General features: G+C 27.6%; 2 protein-coding genes and 1 pseudogene across 2 annotated transcripts; all 3 read left to right on the top strand.

Moving 5' to 3' along the window:
• The first annotated feature begins 3,569 nt into the window (after positions 1-3,569).
• LOC130827167 (uncharacterized) lies at positions 3,570-7,253 on the top strand. The gene is made up of 4 exons (XM_057692815.1): positions 3,570-3,943; positions 4,752-4,850; positions 5,584-5,721; positions 6,889-7,253. The coding sequence occupies exons 1-4, from the start codon at positions 3,722-3,724 to the stop codon at positions 6,928-6,930; spliced, it is 501 nt and encodes a 166-aa protein (XP_057548798.1). The 5' UTR covers positions 3,570-3,721; the 3' UTR covers positions 6,931-7,253.
• Positions 7,254-10,718: 3,465 nt separating this feature from the next.
• On the top strand, positions 10,719-16,716 carry LOC130826522 (uncharacterized). The gene is made up of 11 exons (XM_057692103.1): positions 10,719-10,774; positions 14,123-14,151; positions 14,473-14,554; positions 14,643-14,770; positions 14,861-14,945; positions 15,168-15,243; positions 15,324-15,484; positions 15,599-15,719; positions 15,812-15,994; positions 16,084-16,149; positions 16,232-16,716. The coding sequence occupies exons 1-11, from the start codon at positions 10,719-10,721 to the stop codon at positions 16,460-16,462; spliced, it is 1,218 nt and encodes a 405-aa protein (XP_057548086.1). The 3' UTR covers positions 16,463-16,716.
• Positions 16,717-21,255: 4,539 nt separating this feature from the next.
• Positions 21,256-25,499, top strand: part of LOC130826521 (uncharacterized) — a 5,360-nt pseudogene continuing 1,116 nt past the window's right edge.

Here is a 25,499-nt window from a genome sequence, read left to right as displayed (position 1 = left end):
AAGCGGTCTTCTAAAAAGACATGAGTTGAGATGTTGTTATTAGTGGTTGAACTTGTAGTATGTGCTTGTAGATTATTAGTTGAATACTTGCATAATAGTATTGCAAATTGCTATGTTTTATCTTATTTAGGCTTGAACTATGTTGAGTTTTATCAAAGAAATCTTGTTTTAATGTTTGCTTAAGTTAATTTTTGTACAAAAATGACAAAATGTCCTTTGTAGATTATTACAAAAAATATCAACTTATGTGACAAACCAAACAATAAGTAAGGGAAACGTAAACAAGTGTTTCCCTTACATTGTTATTCCAAACAACATATAACCATAACCCTAACCTTTACCCTTACCCCTCTTTATTAATTCCCTTTCCCTTACATTTTCTCTTCCCATACCAAACACCCCCTGAGTATCAACTGTAAAGAACAAAGTTGTGTTGCAGGACAAAATTGTCTTACCCTCTCCCATGTACATTCTAAATATCAACTGAATTAAGTTGTACTAACTCGCATTTCAAAACAAAAATATTTGTACTAATTTTTTTTAGTATGCTATACTGGCTTATATCAAACCATCATGATTTAAAATGGGTTACTTGAATTGTCTCGAGCAATTATTATATTTCAATAAATTTTTTAAATTTAATAGGATTTCTTTGGGTATCGTGTGCATAGCACGTGCCCCTCCAGCTAGTTAAGTTAGAAAAATGACATATCATGCATTTGATATTGAGTGTGTAGATATTCATAGCTTAGTTATATCTATACGATATTCATAAATGTATTCATCAATTACGTTGTCATTATCTTTTTATTATGCTATTAATAAGTGAATAAATAAAATTGAAAATAAATAATCAAGCGTACTTTAAAATTTAAATTATATAAACTGTCGAAATAACACAGATCGTGTATCGCACGGGTACCTATATCATACCCCTCTTACTTGCAACTAAAATAAGCACACAAAAAGAATTGCATGTTATCTTAATTGGAATAAATATCAACTTTTTAAGCAAGATTCTAAATTTGATTATCACTTTAGTTGCTCTCCTGAGAAACGGTCTCTTAAAGAGACGTCTCTTAAACCCAGTCCAATTATAATATATTTATAAACACGTGCTTCTTAACTTGTTTAACCTATTGAAATTGGTGTTTTAACCTATTAAATTTAGTATTTTAACCTATTTACGTTGGTATTTTATCCTAATAAAGTTGGTATTAGAAGTTGATTTTTTAAAACTGTTAAGTTGTTATTTTAACTTGTTAAGTTGTTGTTTTAACGTTTTAAATTGTTAGCCTATTGAAATTGGTATTTTAACCTATTAAAATTGGTATTTTAACCTATACTAATTGGTATTTTAACCTATTGAAATTGGACTTTTAACCTATTGTAGTTGGTTAAAACACAAACTTTAAAATACCAATTTTAACTAGTTAAAATACCAAATTTGATAGGTTATAACACCAACTTTAAAAGGTTCAAATACCAACTTAAATAGTCAAAATAACAACAGAACTAGCATTAAAAACCAACTAAAACAGGTTAAAATATCAACTTCAATAGGTTAAAATACTAACTTCAATATAAAATACTAACTTCAATAGGTTAAAATACCAACTTTAATAGGTTAACAACTTAACAGGTTAAAACCACCAACTTCAGATATGTTAAAATACCAACTGTAATATGTTAAAACTGGAATAGGTTAAAAAAAACCAACATTAATAGATTAAAATAACAACTTTAATAGGTTAAAACACCATCTTAAATAAGTTAAAATAACAACTAAAGTAGTATCAAACACCAACTTAAATATGTTAAATCACCAACTTTAACAAGTTAAAATACTAACTTCAATAGGTTAAAATTCCAACTTTAATAGATTAATTACTTAACAGGTTAAAACATCAATTTTAAATAGGTTAAAATACCAATTTTAATAAGTTAAAATGCCAACTCAAATAGATTAAAATACGAACTTCAATAGATTAAAATACCAATTTGAATAGGTTAAAATAGGTTTAAAAGCACATATTTGTTTATAAATTTAAATTTTTTTTATATAAAATATTTAGCCGATTTAAAGAGATGCATCTCTCAAATTATGTTATCAATTAATCATGATCTTCCCTCAAGCCTCAATCTACCATGTTATAAAAAAAAGAAGAGCACACGAAAGAATGGCCGTAGAAGACGAGGGACCAAGGATTGTGACAATACAATGAGGAAATCCCCACCCACCAAACCAAATAATTGACCAAAACCAACCACTTCTAAACAAAAATCTAATTCACTCCTATACATTGTCAATAAAATTTGGTTTTTTTTTTTTTTAAATTGTTAAAGTATATAACATATTTTGGTCCTTTAACCATTAATTTAAGCTTTTAGTTGAGTTGGTTTCTTAACATAATATCAGAAGCCAAAGTGATAAGAGGTCACAGGTTCAAATCTCAACTACCCCTCATTTATAGTGGAATAATTAGTGCTATGTATGAAGAGGGCCTGTGTTGCATCCACACTTCTAGCCCAAAGAGCTCTCGTGTGAGGAGGCGTGCTAGAGTATATAACATATCATCGGACTTCAACCATCTGCTTAAGCTTTTGGTTTTTGGTTGAGTTGATTTCTTAACGTAAATTACTGACAATAACAATAGAAATATTGTACTATATTTTATTTATTACCTTTGTGTTTTTGATTAATTTTTAATTTATAAGTTTAAATGTAGTCGAGTGAGATCTTGTTGGATGTGTCTAATGCAAAGATAATTAAGATCAAATTTATAATTTTTTATTATACATAATTTGAGATATTAAGAATTAAATTAGTATGTTGAACTGCGTGAAAAAAAAACAAACATTACAAGTATTTTAAAACGGATAAAATACATGTTTTTATATGAACCACTAAATATATTTTTTCAACAAATTTGACATTTTTTCATTGTATCGATGTATTATTATTTTACCGTTTACTCTAAAATGTGAACACCTTTTCTCACAAATAATGTTTTGCAAAATTTATTAGGTTATTTGTATAGATTTTTCTATATTTTTGATTTTGTTATGATTTATATACTCTTTATAAAATTCTTCTTCACATTTATGTTTTTTAATTTCAAAAAAAAAATATATTTTCCGTATTATCCACGTAATAATTGTTGGTTGTAAAAAATGATAAGATCAGGACAAATTTAAAGTTAGAGAGTATTATACACAATCTCTGTTTTATTTCAAATGTTTTATTTACTTTTTGCATATTTATTAATATACTTATTTAATACTTAATTGTAATAATTGTGTATATTTAAAAATTAAAAAAATTAAATATTAATAAACCTTATGTTGAGAGAAATCAAATAAGATCTTCTTTAACTATATTTAATGCATGTATTAAAAAATAAAATACAAATAAAATATAATTGATGAATTATAATCTAAAAATAAATAAGACATTTGAAAAATAAATGAGCGTAAATTATGTAGTTAGAGGGGAGAGGATAGAGTGATGGCATAAAGGGAGTAACAAACACAATGGGACCGACATTTAATATCTACAGAATAGTTGCGTTGTTCATTGATATTTCAAAAAACCCAACTAAAAATATCTTCTTTGGAGCAAAAGTCCTTTAAAACCTTATCTTTTCCATCTAACATTCTTGATATCATAACATCAGATGCAAGTGAAAAGTTAGATAGAAAATAATACGAGAAAGAATAGATGGAGTATTCAAGCAGACCAAATAGGAGTGATGTACATCTGAGTTTAGAAGAAGAACACAAAATAGAAGAAGAAACAAAGGAGTATTTTGATGGCTTAGCTCCTAAACGTCATTCTAAACCTCAAAGAAGCGAGCATTCTACCAATTATGTTGATGTTAACAACACTTCTCTTGAAATTCCTGAATTTCTTGAGTTTCAACGCCTCGAAAACGATCAACAGGTCATCATCAACAAACTTAATTTGCTTTTATTTCATAACGCTTTTTTTCTTCTTTTTGAGTTTGCGTAATATTTTAGAGTCAATCTAGAATATATATTATCTCGAATATATATATATATATATATATATATATATATATATATATATATATATATATATATATAAAAGGTGGATGGTGTGAGCGTTTATCTTTGCTTATCTACCGAATCAAATCCTCTATCTTTTTATGTTTTTCTCAATTAGAATTTACGAATTATAGTGTTAAACTTTTACTACATTTTATTATTGATTTATAAGAACAAAAACATATTTATATGTGATCTTGTTAGATTCATCTCAATGTATACTTTTAAATATCAACTTTTTAAAATTTTAAAAACTCACAATTAAGATTATTTAATTTTAAAATTGTACTAGAATGTGTGAAAAAAGTGAATGAAAACAACATTTAAAACCAGAGAAAGTATTAATCAATATTAAGAGATTAGAAATCAAATCATATAAAAAAAAAGATTAGAAATCAAATAACTTAAGTTATTGTCTAGGCAGATCTAAACTTATATTTTTGACTCGTTAACTTTTTTTTTTTTAATGTTAGGAAAATTCAATAAGGTGGAGGATAAACTTTTACATAAGCTTCACTGTTTGTAAAAATGTTGTTATATATGCAACAAATTTACAAATATAGACTGAACATAGGCCGATTAAGAAATTAATTTTAATGAATTGTATTTATATATATGGTATGTAAAAACAATAAAAAAAAAAAAACAGTACTAAAATTGGGTTATTGTTTGGGATGTTGCAGAAATTAGTGTGTGAAAATGGAGGTGAAGTGACAGAGGAATTTGTGGAGACGGAATATTACAAGGATCTTAATTGTGTTGATAAACGACACCACCACACGGTTTGTTACTTTCTCATTCTTTTCTAGCTAATTAATTAACCTTTTTTTATTAAAGTAAATTATTCATAGTAGTATTATTGTATTTGATTTCAATTCTTTAGCTAGCTTAATAATAGATCTATGTTCTTGTACGTACTAGATTAATAAAGAACATAAAATTCGATTCAAGTAAGGTTCAAAGTGATCACAATTAATATTACAATTATTTACTTTAAAATTGTAAGTTAACACTTGAAAGTTGTGTAAGTGTTATCAGTCTATATTAGACAGTCCTATAAAGACAGTCTTATCGCGAGATCATCTCATTTCAGGATCCATAGGTTCATTATATTGTCAAATTTAGATTTAAAATGAGTATAAAAATTTAATTATAAATCATTTATGAGTTGAGCTTAGCCAAGCTAGAATGAGCCCGAGCATGAAAATATTAGAATGACAATTTGAACAAATTTACATGGACATAAAGTTGCCTTTTCAGGCTATTAGATAGATTTCGAATTAGGTGTATCAAATTAGATCAAAAATAAATTTTGTGTCCATATAATTTTATATATAATTATAAATCTAGTTTTGAAGTCGAAGTCAAAGTCGAATTCGATTATACAAGTTCGGGTAGATGTATGGGGAAATCTATTTGAACACCCCTATATGGACCTATAAACATTCCTAATCATTAACAATTAATGAATCGGACGACTCTAAAACAGTTTCAACTAATGGGCATGTATTACAGACAGGAAAAGGGTTCATCAAAATGGAGAATGACAATGGGAATGCATACTCCTTAGCTCCTGATTCCGACCTTACTCACCATGCTTCCAGCAAAGGAAATCCGGCTACTAATGAATGGATACCTTCTACAGATGGTCAGGTAATTTAAACTTGAGAAGATTTGCCCCTTTTTAACTTTTATGATTTTCATTTGTTAACTTTCATCTCAATATATTCACCTATTCTAAGAGTAATAATTAACAAAAATTAATATTATAAAATTAGGCATCGACATGAATTGAGTTTCATTTGTAGAATATATAAAATATTTAGGTTCATCAGATTGAGTTTTTGGTTGAGTTAATCATTTTATATGACATTAAAAGTCAATATGACAAAAAGTTACGATTTCAACTCTTAATCTCTCACCCTAATTTCAAATGGAATCATGAGCTTCTGCCAAATATGAGGAACACTTGTATTGCATTCATATGTATAGCGCAAAGGGTGGCTCTTGTTCAACGAGGATCATCGGGCTTCAACATAAAGTTTAAGTTAATAGTTAAGACTTCAATATATATTAGATATACTATGTCAACATCTCATTTGTGATTTGACTATTGCTTTACTAGCTTCATCTCTCTCCTTTAGCATTATTTTTCATTTTGAATTTTAATTTTCATTTAACATTATTTTTACTTTTGGAAATGGATTCATCGGTTTTTCAATCTCATCAATACATTCTAACTCTCTTTTAATTTCATCCATACAATTCATTATCTATCTTTATTTAATACTAAATATTCATTTTTTTCTTATAAACACTCACTTTTCTCTTTGATGCTAATTCGATAGAGGAGTAGTACTTTTTGTGTCCCACCAAATTTGTCTCAGTTTTCTTTTAAATTCGTCCACAAGATTAGTCCATTCCTATTTTTACGATGTATATTCTTTTTTAATTCTCATCTAGACATTTAACTTACCTTTTTTACTTCATCAACATATTTTGTCCACTTTCTAAAATATAAAATAATACCAGTTTAACCGCTTTTTTTAATTTTCCATAATTGCCTTTAGAACAAAATTGATGAGTCAAAAGGACTATTAGGTAAATTTTTGTTCATAAATACTCGTAATAAAGTAAAATTAAAGCAAATATTGATGTAGTCGGGAAAATAGTGCTTAGCTTGGTGACCGTTTTAGTTGGCCTGTTTAACTTGATTAAACTGTTTGTTGTTTTGTTTGACCTAGAAAAAACTTTTAGGATGTGGTTGGGTTACATGTTCATTATACACAAATATGAATGGTAACATTGATGTTGATACAGGTTACTATTGTTTCGGAGAAGCCAAACAGGAGCGAAAACTAAGTCGCAAAGAGCAAGAGTCATTCATCATCATCATTTGTGCTCAATGTTTCTATATGTCATTGCTTGGGGGATTGCTTGTAAAACTTAAATGTATGATTTTATTAGAACATTTGGAGACTTTGACAAGAGGTAAGAAATTACATCACATAAAATATATTATTAAATAATGTTAATGAGAATAAATATTTAGTATAATGATATAGAGTGCCTCTTCAATTCAAAGATTTATCCGAATCATCTCGGAAGAAGAAGGATTTTCAATACAATAAGGGACATTGAGAACCTCATTCTCGATGTTCATTAACTATTATTGTTTGATTTCAGTAGTTCGTATCTAGTAAAGAAGAAAAAGTATTTTTATTCAATAATATTATTTATTAAATAAATTGATTACATGTGATTCAATTAGGAAATAGGAACTTTCAGAAATAATTGTCTAGAATTTAAAGCTCTTGTGATCAATATGTAATGAAATTAAGGGCCCGCATGGGAGAGGAGTACATGTCCAAGCTTTCATCATGGACGAAGATTACAATTGGTGAACGGAAGAAATCGATTTCAGTTCGGTGTGGTGCATGGATAATGCAACCCAATCAATTGGATCATCTTAATTTAAGCCTCATAGTGCCGCTATTCATCAAGTCCACACACCTATTTCAACGAAAATTTAAAATCAATATGCTAATTTATCAAAAAAAAAAATGCACGAAATAAGATAAGTTTCAACTTATTTTTAAAAATAAGCGTGTAATTTCTAGATCTGTGGTTCGTAGCTGTTCGCAACAATAACTTTATATTTTAAAAAGCAAAGGAGTTGTTCGCAGTTAACAGGTATTGACTTCTTTGACTCTGTTCGCAGTTACTAACTGCAAACAGCTATATTGACTTTTTTTGACCAGCTACTTTCCTTAATTATTGAGTTGTTTTTATTTGATATATTTGCAATAGAGACATCATCATAAGTTATTAAAAGTCAGTGTATGTTTCAGGCGGGATGATTCATCGTCAAAAGTTCGAGCATTCGTAAGTCAAAACTTGGAGATTATGATAAACTAAATACACATATTTATACAACTAACTATATACAAATGTTTGAAATATACAACTAAATAAACACACACACACATACATATATATATATATATATATATATATATATATATATATATATATATATATATATATATATATATATATATATATATATATATATATATATATATGGAAAAATTATCCTGAATAATACGAACTTTTACTGATTTTCCAACAATGGTACGAACTTTCAATTAACCATGAATAATACGAACTTTGATATATGTTTCCCGCTGGCATAACTGACCGGTTGTTTACCTGGAGAAACGGTAAATACCCATTTCTTCATCAGTTTAATGGGTAATATAGACAACTTTTTTCAGCAGCCTCATCTTCCTCATTTCCTAACTTTGTTCTTCCAATGTAATTACTTCTTCCAACATCTAAATTTTTTTTCCATTTTCATTTTATTCTTTAAAGTAATTTGATATTTAACATGTATTCTCCTTCGTCATCATCTCAATCTAGAACATCAATTGCAAAAGGAATTGCTAACTTTTTTCAACGGTTTAAGTTAAACGCTTTGATAAATGGCATGCTTTTTCAACACAGCCGATTCATAATCAGGCTTATTCTATGTTTGAAACGGGATGCTCCATATTTAGTCATCTTGTTCTTCCGATTCACTTTTTTTTTCTCTTGAATCCGCGTAGTTTTACTTTGGGAAAACAAGAGAGATGGTTTGCACTCTACGGCCACCAGCTGATTTGGCGACGATGAGACTACCCGATAGCTGATTCGTATGTCTGAAATCTGAATGATGAGATTGGTGATTTCGATGTTTCACCAACATCTATTCGGACATTTAGTCATTTGTATCCAAGAACTCAGGGGAATTGTAAGCATTTTCACTTTTAGATACTTGTAAAATGCCTGCCTTCTAATTTTGGAGATCCTTTTTTATTTGTTCATGGGTTTAATTAAGGTTCATGGGTGCATCTATCTCTATTGAATGCAATTTAAAATGTCGAGCTAAGTCCTTGAATGAACTAAATATGAGAGTACGTAACATCCGAAACAATTCGGATCGCTCTGGAACTAAGTTCGTCGTTGGTTATTTGAGAGGCTATTGTTTGAAGATGCATTTTGAAGAAACAGAAACCCATTTTGAAGATGATTGAAGAACCGGTGCTGCGTGAGGGAGAAGGTCCTGCACTCCTGATCTGTTTCCTTATCTTATTTTTATCAGCAAAAAAATTTTTTTTAAAAGAATTAGGAAGTTTACCGGTAACAGGTAAATTGGTATGCCAGCGGAAAAAATATATTAAGTTCGTATTATTCATGGTTAATTGAAAGTTCGTATTATTATTGGAAAATCAGTGAAAATTCGTATTATTCAGGGTAATTTTTCCTGTATATATATATATATATATATATATATATATATGTATATATATATATATATGTATATATATATATATATGTATATATATATGTATATATATATATATATATGTATATATATATGTATATATATATATATATGTATATATATATATTTGTATATATGTATATATATATATATGTATATATATATATATATGTATATATATATATATATATATATATGTATATATATATATATATATATATGTATGTATATATATATATATATATATATGTATATATATATATATATATATATATATATATATATATATGTATATATATATATATGTATATATATATATATGTATATATATATATATGTATATATATATATATATGTATATATATATGTATATATATATATGTATATATATATGTATATATATATATATATATATATATATATATATATATATATATATATATATATATATATATATAATCAATCCAAATACACAAAAACCTAACGCTAACGCTCATCACCCTCGTCTACCCTATCCAACTAAGTTGGTCTCCTACGCCTCTTACGGTAGTAAGAGTTGTTCGTGTGTCGCTCTGGTAGAGGAGGGGACTGGTACTGTGATGGCTGGGATGGCCCAACCTGCGAGGTCCCCGCAACATCACCGGGGTATGAAAGGTCCATCTCCTCCAATGAAAGTCATAAGCAGGAGATGAGACAAGCACATCGAAGGTAGCCGGTGATGACTTCGCAGCGACGTATGAAGTGCCGACGAGCATGCCTTGGGAAATCTCCTTCACCGGCTCCTCGTGGCTATACCGCATCACGGCTGCCGCACTTTATGCCTGCAATTGATGTGTTCGTTTTAGAGCACGTTTACAATCCGATTTTTGTGTCAAGTCTTGTTGTTTTGTATCGATTTCATATACTCTACACATGATTTCACATTGATCTTGTCTTCGAGTGTTTTGAGATTATTTTAAGTGATTTTTGGAGATTTCAAGGTTGAACGGCGTAAGTTCGAGGCTTAGACACCTATCTCGGAGCTTTAACATGACAAATCAAGTCTATCCCACAGTCCTAGCGAAGTTGTAGGCTTGTAGAAGCTGCAACAACCCACAAAGAGGAGAAACAAAGGCCATTCGGCCGAACACAATGTCCATTCGGGGAAATGGTAATTGAGCACTCAATGTCGAATATGGCCAAAGTTCCTGAAAGTGGCGAATGAATAAAATTCGGATGAATAGCAAGCATTGGGGCGAATGGCCCCCAAATCCCCATTTACTCCATAATCCTTTGTTTATGCCGAATGGAGAAGGCTTCGGGTGAAGAGCATCCATTCGGGCGAATGGATTGCTGCTTTCGGGCTAATGGATCTATTTCTGCACTCATCTTTTCGATCAAGTATTGAAGGCTAATTTCGGGATTTCGAGGGACCTTGGTTTTAGAGGGTATATATACCCAATTTCTGTAGAAATTCCTAGACACTATTCCATTAACCCTAAAACATTTCTAGAGTAGATTTTCTCTTGTCTTAAGCTTCATTTAGCTCATCAAACCCTAACTTAGTTTATCTTGCTTAAACGGTCTGGTGTGGTCTGTAAAATTTTCAGACTGAAAATTTTGGTTTGCTCTTATATTGGTGTCAGACCAGACCAAATCGGACTGTATTCACCCTATTAAGGTGGTAAATAGAGAGTCTTCTCATTGCTCATACTCTTTGTTGTTTACTTCTTTTCTTTTTCTTTGTACACTTTATTTTTTTCTACACTTTATTAGCAATTTTAATCATTAATTAATATCTATAAATACGAATTATAAAAAGTGTATAATAAAAATTGTGTATCAAGACGAATCTAACTAGATTTATATGAATATATTTTCACTTTTATATTTAAAAAATCTTATTCTCTTTCATAATTAGTGAAATATTAAATATTTAGTCAGAATTTCTGGAGAAAACTTTATACATCTTAACTTTCCAGTGTTGGTGCGCCACATGGATTATTAATGTTTATACATACTAATCTGTTCAATCCAATTTATCCAAAATTTTCTGTTTAATCCGTTTTAATAATTTTACTCTAAATTCTATTTTTGGAAATAACACTACTATTTTTACTCTACTATATTTATTTTTTTGTCTCGGTGTAAAAAACAAACGAATGAAGCTAACAGGTGGGAAGCGAGGAATATTATCGATCGCTACAAAATAAGAGTATAAATAACGAAAATACACCCATCTAATTGAAATGTTCTTCAAATCGATGCAGATCTGAAAATTTTAATATCCTGTGTTTGCACTATATGGGCATGGGTCGGGTCTATCTAGACCCATATCCAGATCCCGTTATTTTTTATTGAACCTAGACCGGACCCAAAACCTTAGGGTCTAACGGGTATAGGGTCCGGATCTGGATTCAAAATAATATTTTATTTTTTCCAAAAATTGTTTTAAAAATAATATCATAATTCCGTCAATTGGAATAAAATTATTTTACATTTTCAACAAACAAGGATCTTTTAATACTTTATACTACTTGAACGATCATATATATGAAGTTTTTCCAACATTTAAGTTCTTAAAGAAAAATATTTATCAAGTCTTTTGATTTTTAAGTATAAATATAACTACCACTTCTGAATACAATAATTAAACAATCAAATACACATTATAGCCAATATATAATATTGAAAAAAAAAGATGTAAATGAGTCCATAAGTCAAATCTAGGTTTTAAATGTATGGACCCAGACTCGAATTCGAACTCAAGGTCATGGACAAGATGTGCCTAAATGATTAAAAAAAACAGACTCTCTCTTGAAAGACTGTCTTTTTTAAAGATGGCTCTCAAGAGTCCAACCACTTTCTTTCTTTAGAAAATATCTTCATTTAAAAAGAAATTGTTGTTTTAAAAAAAAATCGTAGAAAACAACATTCTTTTTTGGAAGATGAAAAGTTTTTTGATTAACTGCCTATTCCCAAGCAAATAAAAACATCATTTAATAATAAATTAGATTTTTCATTTTTAAAAAAAAATTAAGGTTCATCAACGGTGGAAAACTGTGATGTTGAAGATGACAATTATGGCTAATTTTTATGATTTTGAGTTAAAATAATATATTTGGGGTTATAACATAATATATTTGGGGTTATAACAGAATATCTTTGCGGTTATAACATAATATATTTGGCGTTATAACTCAATATATGTGAAATTAAAACTTAATATATTTGAGGTTTTATAACATAAAACATTTGCTTGTATTATTATAATATCAATTTTGTAGTATTATATCACAAATCATTAATTATACTAATGAAGAAACAGACTGACACATGTCAATCTGTCCTTCATTAGTTTCCCGCCCACATGAATGCCTGAAATACAGAAACGTTATCTTCCAAAATTTTCTGTAATATTGTCAATATAAAATATATAATTACATATTTTCTGTAATATTGTCAATAAATTCTGTATAATTACAATATCATTTCCTTAAATACAGAAATTATTGACAACCAATCTGTAATTTTCTGTAATATTGTCAATATAAAATATATAATTACAAATTTTCTATAATATTGTCAATAAATTCTGTATAATTACAATATCATTTTCTAAAATACAGAAATTATTGACAACCAATCTGTAATTTTCTGTAATATTTTCAACATAAAATATATAATTACAAATTAATTATACTAATGAAGAAATAAACTGACACATGTCAATCTGTCCTTCATTAGTTTTCCGCCCACATGAATGCCTGAAATACAGAAACGTTATCTTCCAAAATTTTCTGTAATATTGTCAATATAAAATATATAATTACATATTTTCTGTAATATTGTCAATAAATTCTGTATAATTACAATATCATTTCCTTAAATACAGAAATTATTGACAACCAATCTGTAATTTTCTGTAATATTGTCAATATAAAATATATAATTACAAATTTTCTGTAATATTGTCAATAAATTTTGTATAATTACAATATCATTTCCTAAAATACAGAAATTATTAACAATCAATCTGTAATTGAGACACTAAAGGATTAAAACAGAATAAATACTTCTCTAAAACATGAATAAAGCAATTTATTTAGAACACAGTTTGTCAAATTCTCACCCACACTTTAAAATTAATTATACTGATTTTAGATATTAAATCAGACAAGTCATAAGAGAAGCAATAAAATTACAGTGAAGTCCAAATTTGATTTTTAGGGTTCTATTTGGGGAAAATTGAGAGGATTTTATTTTTAGAGATTTTAATTTGGAAATAGAACAAGTTTAACTTTGAGAATAATACAAAAATAACATTATAGAAAATTTTAGGATTATTGAACCCTGCTTTCATGCTATAAATGCATGAAAAATTTTAACCTTTTGTCATTCACCTATCAAATACTACAAAAATTTTAGCCCTTTGTCATTCACCTATCAAATACTTCAATAATTTTAGCCCTTTGTCATTCATTTCAGTTTTTTAGCACAAATTATCCCTATGGCTCGAAGCTACCACATGATTAGAAATATTGTGGGAGAAACCGGAACATGGAGAATAAAAATCAAAGCAATTTATCAATGGAAAACATATGAACAGAATGGTGAAGTGAACGGCATCCATACAATTCTTATTGATGAAGAGGTTTAGCAAATACATGTTTTACATAATAGACTATCTTACATGTTTTGGTTTTGTTTACTATTTATTTAACTGATGAAAAAAATGTTAATTTACAGGGTACTAGAATTCAAGCTATTATCTCAAAGTATGTATTATCTGCTCATCAAGATAAAATCAAGGAGGGAGAACATTAATATATCACAAGGTTTAAAGTGACCGAAAATATTGGAGACTATAAACCAACTAAACACAATCACAAGATAATTTTTCTCAAGAACTCTGTCATAAGAAACTGCAATGACATAACAATTCCAGCAGACCGATTTAATTTTGCCAATTTCAATGACATACTTGCTTTAAAATATGACACAACAGTATTGACAGGTTTACCAACAATTCTAATACATTGAACTGATTGCAAAACATTAAATAGCATAAATATTGACCTTTTACTTCTTCTATACAGACATAATTGCAGAAGTAACTGCATATAGTAATGTAAATGATGGTTTCAAATTATCAATCAACCTTGAATTGATTGATGAGGAGTAAGTCATTTTAATATCATATTTTATTAAAATTAAATTACAGAAAAATTGAGATTAAATAATTATTTAAACCTTGTGTTTGATGTAGGAACAACCAAATTTCAGGAAGGTTTTGGGAACAATATGCAGAGGAAATTTATAGTTACCTATCCAAAGCAGAGAATAATAAATCTTTTGTGATTATTATTCAATATGCAAAAGTCAAATTATGGAGAGGTAATAAGCATTTTAAAATAAGCTGAATGAATGTTGCATGATTAAGAAAATACTTATCTTATTTAATAACTCTTTATCCATATGTATTAGGTACGACATCATTGACCAATTCAATGTTCATAACGCGACTCACCATTGAACCTGATATTCATGAAGTGCATGAATTTAAAAATAGGTATAAATATCATTTAAAACTTATTTAGTTATGCATGGGGGCTTAGTAAATGTGTGCATCTGAAAAATCTAGAAATTAATACCAAGCCCCAAATTAAACATGTACCAAATTAAAATACCTAACAAAATGCACCATCAATTACTGTTTTATTTCATCCAACAGAAGGAAACTCAACGACGGTTCAATAATTTAACGGTCATTGCTTGATGAGTCTAATCACAGTTTAAAATCATCAGAATTAATATTTCTTCATAATCATGAGGCTGTGCAATTGAAGGATATAGTGCTGCTGCAAAAGGTTATATTTACAACTTTAATTTATAAGAATCTTAAATACAAAACTAAACCACTGAATTGTATGCAAATTGTAAACTACAGGAAGGTTACTATGTCACATATGGCACAATCACATCTATTGATTGTGAGCACGAATGGTCTTATTCATCATGTTACAAATGCTATGATGCTGTTCAAAAAGAGTCAGATGGTTCCATGAGTTGTCTTACATGCAAAGTACCTATTCTAATTGTTTGGCCAAGGTAAATAATTTACATAAAATTTTTGGCTTTTGACTTCTATTGATTAACAAGTAAAACAAGTAAAATTTCAACAATACACTCAACTAATCTAAATTCCATCAATGTGAATTAAAGGTACAAGATTTTTGTGCGTGTTTCGGATGGTGTTGGGCAATCCACTTTTGTTCTTTTTGATTCACAAGTGAAGAAGGAATTACAAGTTACTGCTAAAGAGTTAATTGATAAGCAGGTTAAGGTAATTATTATTAGCATTGAACTATTACATTTTCTGAAAAAAATAAAAATATATATAAATTTTGTTCCATTATTTTCATATTATTTTTATAGAATGGAGATACTGAGACGTTTCCAGAGGAGTTGGAAAAACTCATCAATAAAAAGTATTTGTTTGTGTTTAAAGTTAACAAATACTTTAACATAGAAAAGAAAAGCAAGTCATATTCAGTAAGTAAGCTCACTGACGATGAAGAGCTAATTTTAAAATTCTGCCAGTGTTTGTACTCCAAAAAGGTATTATCTTTTTTCTCAAGATACAAGTTTATTCATTTCACATATATAAATTAAACTACCAAATGACTCAATGTTAATTTTTCAATTAGAAGGAAAATGATAATACTGTTGAATCAAAAGAACATTCCACTTCTATGAATCAAGATATTATGCAGGTAATATTTTTTAGTTTGTATGATATGATATGTTCATAAAAGTATATGTAAACATTATTGAACATAATTATTTCAAATGCAGAATTGTGACTCAACAACAGAAAATAGCAACTTTCAAACACCAATTAAAGGAGGATTGGAGAAGGTCATTGACATTAGTGACTGTGAATATTCCACAAATAAGAAGACAGTTGAGGATCAAATCAATACTAAAAGAGGTTTGGACAACATATATGACATAAGTGATCTTGAGTGTTCTACCAGCAAAAAACATATTTTTGTGAAGAAGGAGAAGGACCCTATAATAAATTAGATCTATTACTTCTAAATACAATGTTTTTTAGTTTATTTTTATTAGTTGATGCATTAGCTGGACTGTGTTTTTAGAATAATTGATTCATGTTGAGTCATTGTTATTGTTTTTGGAATCATTTATGTTCAAAACTATAATCTGTTTACTTATCTATTAACTTTTCAATGATTTATAGCAATTAATTTCTATTTATTTACTAATCCTTGACAAATCAAACATTTTCAAATGTTCATATGAGAATGTTTACAATATATAACACCACTAAATAATTTATAGCAATAATATCAATTACTGTTTATGATTTTCATCCTTTTAAACCAAAACTTTGTAAATAAACCAAAACTTTGTAAAAATTGTTATCATTTAAAACCCAACAATATATTGTATAAACATAATATTAATAAAACAAAACGCATGAGCTGCGATGATTAAATGGCTCTAATCCAACATCATGTAAACATAATTAGTAAACACACTCAACGATTGAAATACTATGAAATAATTTAGCTTACATGAAAAAGTTAAATAAATTAATCGATAAATCAACATTGTATACTAAAAGATCTAATTTTTCATATTTTATATATATTAAATGTGTATATAACAATTTTAAAAACTTTATAAGTAGTAAATTAAATATGGTTCATAGAATTAATGTGATATTCACTTGAAAGATAAAAAGTTTGATTTGTTAAAAGGTTAATACTGATACAATATAAATAAAAATAAATAAATTCTTGCGATAAGTTAATACTGATACAGCATGATTAAAATAAATAAATTCTAACGATGACTACATGACTCTAAGAAATGAAGACCTACACTTGAAGTTCGATATAAATGTTAAATAAATTCAGTAAAAAAATAATGATTTAATTTATACAATAAATTAATTATTTTAAAGATTAATATAACTTTTACAAAAATATCACCCTATTATTTAGAAAAGAAACAAATATATCATAAAGATACCAATCAACATGATCATCAAATATATTACACTCAAAAATATCATGCAACCGCAATAATATGGAAACAAAGATCATATGCAAGATCATAAAAAATTACCGTATAAATAAGATTAATTTGGTAAGTATATTAAAAATGATACATATAATAAAATATGATTCTATATGTTAATTTTAATATAAATGCACTTTTGAGGAAAACACAGTTTCTATATTTAACTTCGATGCTCTTAACATCATTCAACAAACAATTTACAATAATAAGTTATGGTTTTATTAATTGTCTGGTTTTTTTAAATATAAATGATAAATGGAGCTAAATAATAGTTGATTTGTACTTTTTTCTCTAGATGAAGTTGGGAATTATAAGCATGGAGAATTATAGTCTTTCAAAATTGCACGAATGAATAGAAAAAGAATAATTGAAAAGCGAAAAAAACACCAGAATGACACACAATTGACTAAAGGTAACTTTTAAACAATTGTAATTGCTTTATAATTATTATATAAAAAATTAAATTATATTAAATATATTTTACTTGATGAACGCAGGAATTTCTATTGAATCTTCAAAGTCGTCGTCAGATATTCAAACAGTGCAAAGTTTAAAAACTCAAATGAGTCCATTGTCAGACATAACAAATGGTATATATTCTTTAACATTAACAAAATTCATTATTATTTAATTTTTGCTTGACATTTGTAATTTATAAGACAATATTTTATTTGATATAAGTTATAAGAAATGTTGATAAATTTCTAATGCAACATTATTTCTAAATGTATAAAGAAAATACCTGTAAGAACCAAGTGATTCCAAGCTTTGTGTACATATCTTTAACAAACGCCCCCACATTGTTAACAGCATGAATTAATTTTTCATGTATAAAAATTGAACAGATCAACAGTTAGTTCTAATATCAAATGTATAAATAAAATGCATTCATCATCAAACAATAAAGGTAATTGTTTAACATGTTAATTTACATCAAACAGTCTTTTTAAACATCTAGACCAAAGAACATAATGTATAATAATAGATACGTTTTTCATATTGTTTTTTTTTCAAGTAATAATTGTACAAAACAATTTTATTAAAGTTATTTTTAAAGGAAAATTGAAGACATTTTTTAATAAATACTGAGTAGTTTATTTTTTTCATGTATATACACACTTAAAGTACAACAAAATTATAATTTATAATCGGAAAATAGTTAGAAGATTATTACATATTGATATGAACAAACAAATTTACTTTTTCCAAGCGTCATATTATTTATTATTTATTAGAGTTAACCAAAAAAATATCACTCAGTTTAAATAATAGATCGATCTGGAAATTGGCTTAATAACTATGTTAAATTACTCAAAATAAAACATGCATAATTACTGTACACATATAGTATTAATTTATGAAGTAAATTATGTTCTACCTTTTAAAGGTCATATAATTTTTAAAAAAATAAACCCAAAAAATTAGCTGATTAGTTGAATGATAATCAAGAAATTATTTTAACAATTATATTAACTCATTCAAAATCAAACATGGATAAAACTGTAGATCAAATTATAATCCAGTTAACTACATATTAAAAAAGTATAAACATCTATCAACAAAATTGTAAGTATTATCATATATATGAAAGAGGTATACCTGATTTTATTTAGAGGAGTAGATAAACCAGAAACCAATTGAGAAATTTCTCCTAATATTATATGAAAACCCTTTTAAATATTGAAAAGTCGATTCATCGTATTGTAAACAAACCAATTTTAGAAAAAAAAAATAATCGCTTTTCAACTTAAAGAAATGATAAATCGATCTATTTTTTCATATGAAAATCTACATAATTCAAATAAAAATTTTCAAACAAAATAAAAATAAAATTCTATAAAAATCAAAGGATAAAATCGTTAAGTATTTTCGAAATCGTTTAAAATACCAGTGATACTATCACATGTTAAACTAATTTATCAAAAATCTACTACAAAAAATAAATTTCTACATAAAAAATAATAAATCGACTTAGTTTTTTATAAGATTTATCTAGACAAATCAATTAAGACATTTTTAGAGAAGAAAAATACCGGTGATACTATTAAAATTGAAAGATAAACTTACATATATTTTTTAATCTGACTTGAAAAAACCCGTAAAAACTACATAAAAGTCTTAAATTACTAAGAGAGAATTTTTGGATGGTTAGAAAGAGAAAAAAATTGGTGTTTAGAAATGGCAAATGAAAGAGATGAGTAAGTAGCTGAGTAAATAGCTGTGCAAGTACATTACTACTAAACTGACAAATGCAATACTCATAGCCTATAGCCTATGCATTTACTCCAACACCATTTCCCAAGACAAAATCATCATGACTTGAAAAACCAAAACGGTATTGGAACATGGTTTTGGCCCATTGTTTTCCAATGCCGGTTTTTACTTTGTTTTACTTTTACCCACTCTTTTCGTTTTTTCATTTATTTTATACACAAATCAATATATTGTTTAAATTACTAACATTTATAATTGGAGATAATTTAATATTGTAAAAAATTGTATTAATAAAAATAAAATCTAAAAAACTCAAATAATATCATACGTTGCTATTTTTAGTATGGGTTTTTGACTTTTATGCCCTTAGTAGCTTTATCCTATTTTCATTTATACCCTCCATTACCTATACTAATTTTCTAGATTTACATTAAAAATCCATAATACCACTCTCTTTCCTACTCTTTATGGTCCCACTTTTGACTCTCCTTAAAATCCATAAAAAGTCAACTGGGACTCTTAAAATGAATAGGAGGGAGTATAATTTTTAATGTTTACGAATTATATTTTATATCAAATATTTTATCACATTTGTACAGTCGATTTTTCTCATCCACGTTAAAAACGTAGTCATGCTGCAGCACCAAGCCTATACTTTTACTCTAATACCGTTTCCCAACACAAAATCATCATGACTTGAAAAAATAAAATGGTATTGGAACATGGTTTTGGCCCATTGTTTTCTAATGCCATATTATATAAATGGTAATTACTTTTGTTTTACCCACTCTTTTCTGTTATTGTTTTTTCATTTATTTTATAAACAAATTAATATATTGTTTAAATTACTAATATTTATAATTGGAGATAATTTAATATTGTAAAAATTGTATTAATAAAAATTAAATCTAGACGAATCAATAATATCACACTTTGCTATTTTCTCTTATCCATTATTATTGTCTTATGTGATTTTGATATATTTTTCAATTAATTATTTTAATCTTAAATATCATTAATTATACTTGATTATAAATGATTACATGTTAAAAAAAATTACTTTTAATAAAAATAGATTAAAAGATGATCTTTAGGAAAGGGGAAATGAATAAATAATTTCATAATCTTTATAATTGGATCATTGTTAAGGATGGTGTAAGAATGATTGATAAATATTGTTCGAAAATCAAATGGGATAACAATAATGAATTAAAAAGTTTACAATTTAGCATATAAATTTTTTATAAAATATAATTTTTAATGTTTAGGAATTATATTTTATATCTAATATTTTATCACATTTGTACAGTCGATTTTTCTCATCCACGTTCAAAACGTCGTCATACTGCGCACCAAGCCTATAACCCAGACAATGAAGGTTTATTTTCAGGTAATTCTCACATGACTCAAAAATATTACCAGTTTTAATATGGATTGTAAGTATGATGAAAAAAAATAATTATTGTACATTTTATTAATAGACTTATGACTTTTATTAATAATACTTTTTTTTTCTTTGATTTATAGTAGTTGATTTATCGCAATTACAAAAATCAATGGCGCATTCTATACCCACTTATCCTCAAGTATGCTCAAACAAACTTACTCGGGCTGGAAAGTATACTATTTGTAGAAATTTCATCAAAAGACATACAACCAACGTTCTTGACTTAAATGATTCTCATTTAGAAAATAATATTGATATAGGTAAGTTTTATGTATAAGGTTCTATAATATCCCAATATTAAATAGAGTTGATGTCATATAAATTTTTGAGTTAAGAAAAAAATATGCAGTGAACTTATACATTACTTTGTACATCATACTAATAAAATTAATTTTTATTTATCTTTTTAGATGATGAAAAATTTACAAGAACAGATGGTGAAGGTAATACATATATATATATATATATATATATATATATATATATATATATATATATATATATATATATATATATATATATATATATATATATATATATATATATATATATATATATATATATATATATATATATATATATATATATATATATATATATACATATATATATATATATATATATATATATATATATATATATATATATATATATATATATATATATATATATATATATATATATACATATATACATATATATATATATATATATATATATATATATATATATATATATATATATATATATATATATATATATATACATATATATATATATATACATATATATATATATATATACATATATATATATATATATATATATATATATATATATATATATATATATATATATATATACATATATATATATATTTATATATATATATATATTAGCTTTTAGTAATTTATTAATATTTAATGTGTAATATTCTTTTTATAGTGTATTTTGATGTTGGAGATCCTGACTTTGAATGTGAGTATTGTTTGGCCTTTATGTGAGCAAACGAAAGAGCGCGGAAGGATGGATCATTGAAAAATGCAAAGTTTTCATTATGCTGTATGAAAGGCAAAGTTCAAATTCCTACACTTAAAAATCCACCGAGATTTTTGGAGGATTTATTGAGCAGGAAAGATTCTAGGAGTAGATATTTTGTTGAAAATATACGTGCGTTCAACATGATGTTTGCATTTACATCAATGGAAGGTCGAGTAGATAATACTGTTAACAAAGGTCGAGGGCCATATTGTTTTAGACTAGGAGGTCAAAATTACCATTGAATTGGTAGTTTGTCGCCAACAGAAGGAAATACAGCAAAGTTTCAACAATTATACATCGTAGATACTGAAAATGAGATTGAAAACAGAAAATGTGCTTTTAGGTAATTTACAATAAATTATTTTTTTAATGTTATAATTTATGTTTAAGTAAAATATATTAATGTATTTTTTGACCATTCATTTCAGTTCTGAAACTACGAAGGAATTTGATGATGTTTTGTTGGAAAAATTAAAACAAATGATTGTTGAATTTAACCTGTATGCTAAGGTATACAGAATGGCAAGAGACAGAATTGACTTGAATAATGAGGTTAACATTCAATTAAAGTTGATTGGGAAAAGAGCTACAGATGGTAGGACATATAGTATGCCATCTGCATCTGAAGTAGCTGCCCTTATTGTAGGAGATATTGGTAGTTCGTGTGAAGAGAAAGACATAATTATTGAGAATCGAAGTGGATTATTGAAGCGTATTAGTGAGTTGCACCCCTCATATCTAGCTTTACAATATCCCTTAATTTTTGTATATGGAGAAGATGGGTATAGAATTGGTATAAATCATAGAGGATTGGAGTCTTACTCTTCATCGAATTCTAATGAAAGGATCAAATTAACCATGCGTGAATGGTTTGCCTATAGACTGATGGATAGGGAAAATGAAGCAGATACAATTTTACGATCTGGAATATTATTTCAACAGTTTATCGTTGATGGGTGGACAATGATTGAATCAGAAAGGCTATTTTTTGTCCGTAAAAATCAAACGCTATTAAGGGCTGAAAATTATAATAGCCTGCTTGATTCAAATTCTAATGGTATTCCAGATTTATCTAGTACTGGTTGTCGTGTTGTGTTGCCATCTACATTCCATGGAGGTGATCGTTTTATGACTGAACTATATCATGATGCTATGGGAATTTGCAAGACATATGGATATCCGGACCTGTTCATTACATTCACGTGTAATTCCAAATGGCCTGAAATATCTAGATTCGTTAAGAAGAGGAATTTGCGTCCTGAAGATAGACCAGATATACTTTGTCGAGTATTCAAGCTTAAATTGGACCAGTTGTTGAAAGATATTACAAAAGGAAGTTTGTTTGGCAAAGCCAATGCAAGTTTGTTACTTACTTTGCTTCGTTGATTTTATAGATAAATATTGAAGAAGATTTAATTTATTTAACATGCTTCTAATTTTAATTTATTTGTTGTTGTCTATAGTGTTGAATTTCAAAAAAGAGGACTACCACATGCACACATTGTATTATTTCTACATCGAGACGATAAAATTCCAAGAATAGAAGATGTAGACAACATAATATCTGCAGAGATTCCAGATAAAAATCTTTTTCCCATTTTGTACGAGAATGTAAAAGACTTTATGATACATGGTCCATGTGGTACCTTAAATTTAAATTCACCGTGTATGAGAGATAGAAGCTGTAGTAAAAGATATCCAAAACAATTCAACAATACTACAGTACTAAGTGATGAAGGATATCCTGTATACAGGAGAAGGGATACGGGGGCTACTGTGGACAAAAACAATGTGTCGATTGATAATCGTTTTGTTGTTCCTTATAACCCTACGTTACTTTTGAAATATCAGGCACACATAAATTTAGAGTGGTGCAATCAGTCTCGGGCAATCAAATATTTATTCAAGTACATTAATAAGGGTAATGATAGAGTAACAGCAGGATTAGTTAGGAAACGAAATGAGAATGCCGATGATAATACTATCGACGAGATCAAAGATATTATGATTATCGTTATGTTTTGGCTTGTGAGGCTATTTGGAGAATTTTTGCCTTCGAGATTCACTATAGGCTTCCTTCTGTTGAGAGACTGAATTTTCACCTACCAGGAGAACAAACTGTTGTGTTCAATGAAAATGAAACTATGAAAATGTCTTGAATAAACCTTTGGTTGATAAGTCAATGTTTTTGGCTTGGATGGAATGTAATTCTAGATTTGAAGAAGCTAGAGAACTTCGGTATTTTGAATTTCCGGGAAAATTTGTTTGGAAGAGAAAAGAGCGTGAGTGGACCATTCGTAAGAGAGGTTTTTCTATCGGTAGACTTTATCATGTATCTCCAGGATGTGGGGAACGATATTACTTACGCACACTTCTAAACTATGTTAAGGGCCCAACAAGTTTTGAAGATATTCGTACCATAAATGGTGTTCTCTACCCTACATTTAAAGATGCTTGCTATGCAATGGGTTTGTTAGATGATGATAAAGAATATATTGATGGTATATTAGAGGCAAGTTTTTGGGGATCTGCACACTACTTAAGAAAATTATTTGCCATTTTGCTTATGTCTAATAGTATATCCAGACCTGAATTTGTACGTAACAGTACATGGCATGTGCTTTCAGAAGATGTACTATATAGGCAACGCATGATACTTCGATTTCCCGGTAATTTTTTTTAATTATTTAATTTAATTAAAAAATAGCTTTATTAATCATGTTTAACCATTAAGTATTACAATAATTTCTAAGTGATAATTACAGATTTGAAGCTTAGTGATGAACAATTGAAATGCTATGCATTAGTTAATATTGAGAAGATTCTGCAGAATAATGGTTGTTCACTACGCAATTATAGCAATGAGCTACTTCCAGATGAATTAATAATTCAGGATAGTTTTAATAGACTCATAGCTGATGAGTTAAGTTATGATAGAGAAGCACTACGCATAGAGCATGAGCAATTATTTCAATGTTTGACTGCTGAACAACGGATCATATATGATGATATTATGCAGGCTATGAATGATAATAAAGGTGGTATTTTTTTCCTTTATGGGCATGGCGGAACTGGTAAAACATTTATGTGGAGAACTTTGTGTGCAGCTATTCGATCAAAAGGGGATATTGTCCTTCCTGTTGCTTCAAGTGGTATTGCTTCTCTATTATTGCCAGGAGGAAGAACTGCACATTCAAGATTTGGAATTCCTTTGATTGCCACTCCTGATTCTATGTGTAGAGGTATTACTCCGGGTAGCGATTTAACCTCTTTGCTGAATAAGACTAAGCTCATCATTTGGGACGAAGCCCC

This window comes from Amaranthus tricolor, chromosome 11 (assembly GCF_026212465.1).
Source record: "Amaranthus tricolor cultivar Red isolate AtriRed21 chromosome 11, ASM2621246v1, whole genome shotgun sequence".
In the NCBI taxonomy this organism is placed as follows: Eukaryota; Viridiplantae; Streptophyta; class Magnoliopsida; order Caryophyllales; family Amaranthaceae; genus Amaranthus; species Amaranthus tricolor.
The sequence above is the reverse complement of the archived record's forward strand: the minus strand, read 5'-3'. Positions and strand labels throughout refer to the sequence as shown.

Bases quoted from the DNA above. Each gene is read 5' to 3' on its own strand.
- LOC130827167 (XM_057692815.1), top strand. From the start codon at position 3,722: ATGGAGTATTCAAGCAGACCAAATAGGAGTGATGTACATCTGAGTTTA. The intron at 3,944-4,751 runs GTCATCATCAAC...GGGATGTTGCAG, and splicing joins GCCTCGAAAACGATCAACAG to AAATTAGTGTGTGAAAATGG. The intron at 4,851-5,583 runs GTTTGTTACTTT...CATGTATTACAG, and splicing joins ATAAACGACACCACCACACG to ACAGGAAAAGGGTTCATCAA.
- LOC130826522 (XM_057692103.1), top strand. From the start codon at position 10,719: ATGGATTGCTGCTTTCGGGCTAATGGATCTATTTCTGCACTCATCTTT. The intron at 15,244-15,323 runs GTTATATTTACA...TGTAAACTACAG, and splicing joins ATATAGTGCTGCTGCAAAAG to GAAGGTTACTATGTCACATA. The intron at 15,485-15,598 runs GTAAATAATTTA...TGTGAATTAAAG, and splicing joins ATTCTAATTGTTTGGCCAAG to GTACAAGATTTTTGTGCGTG.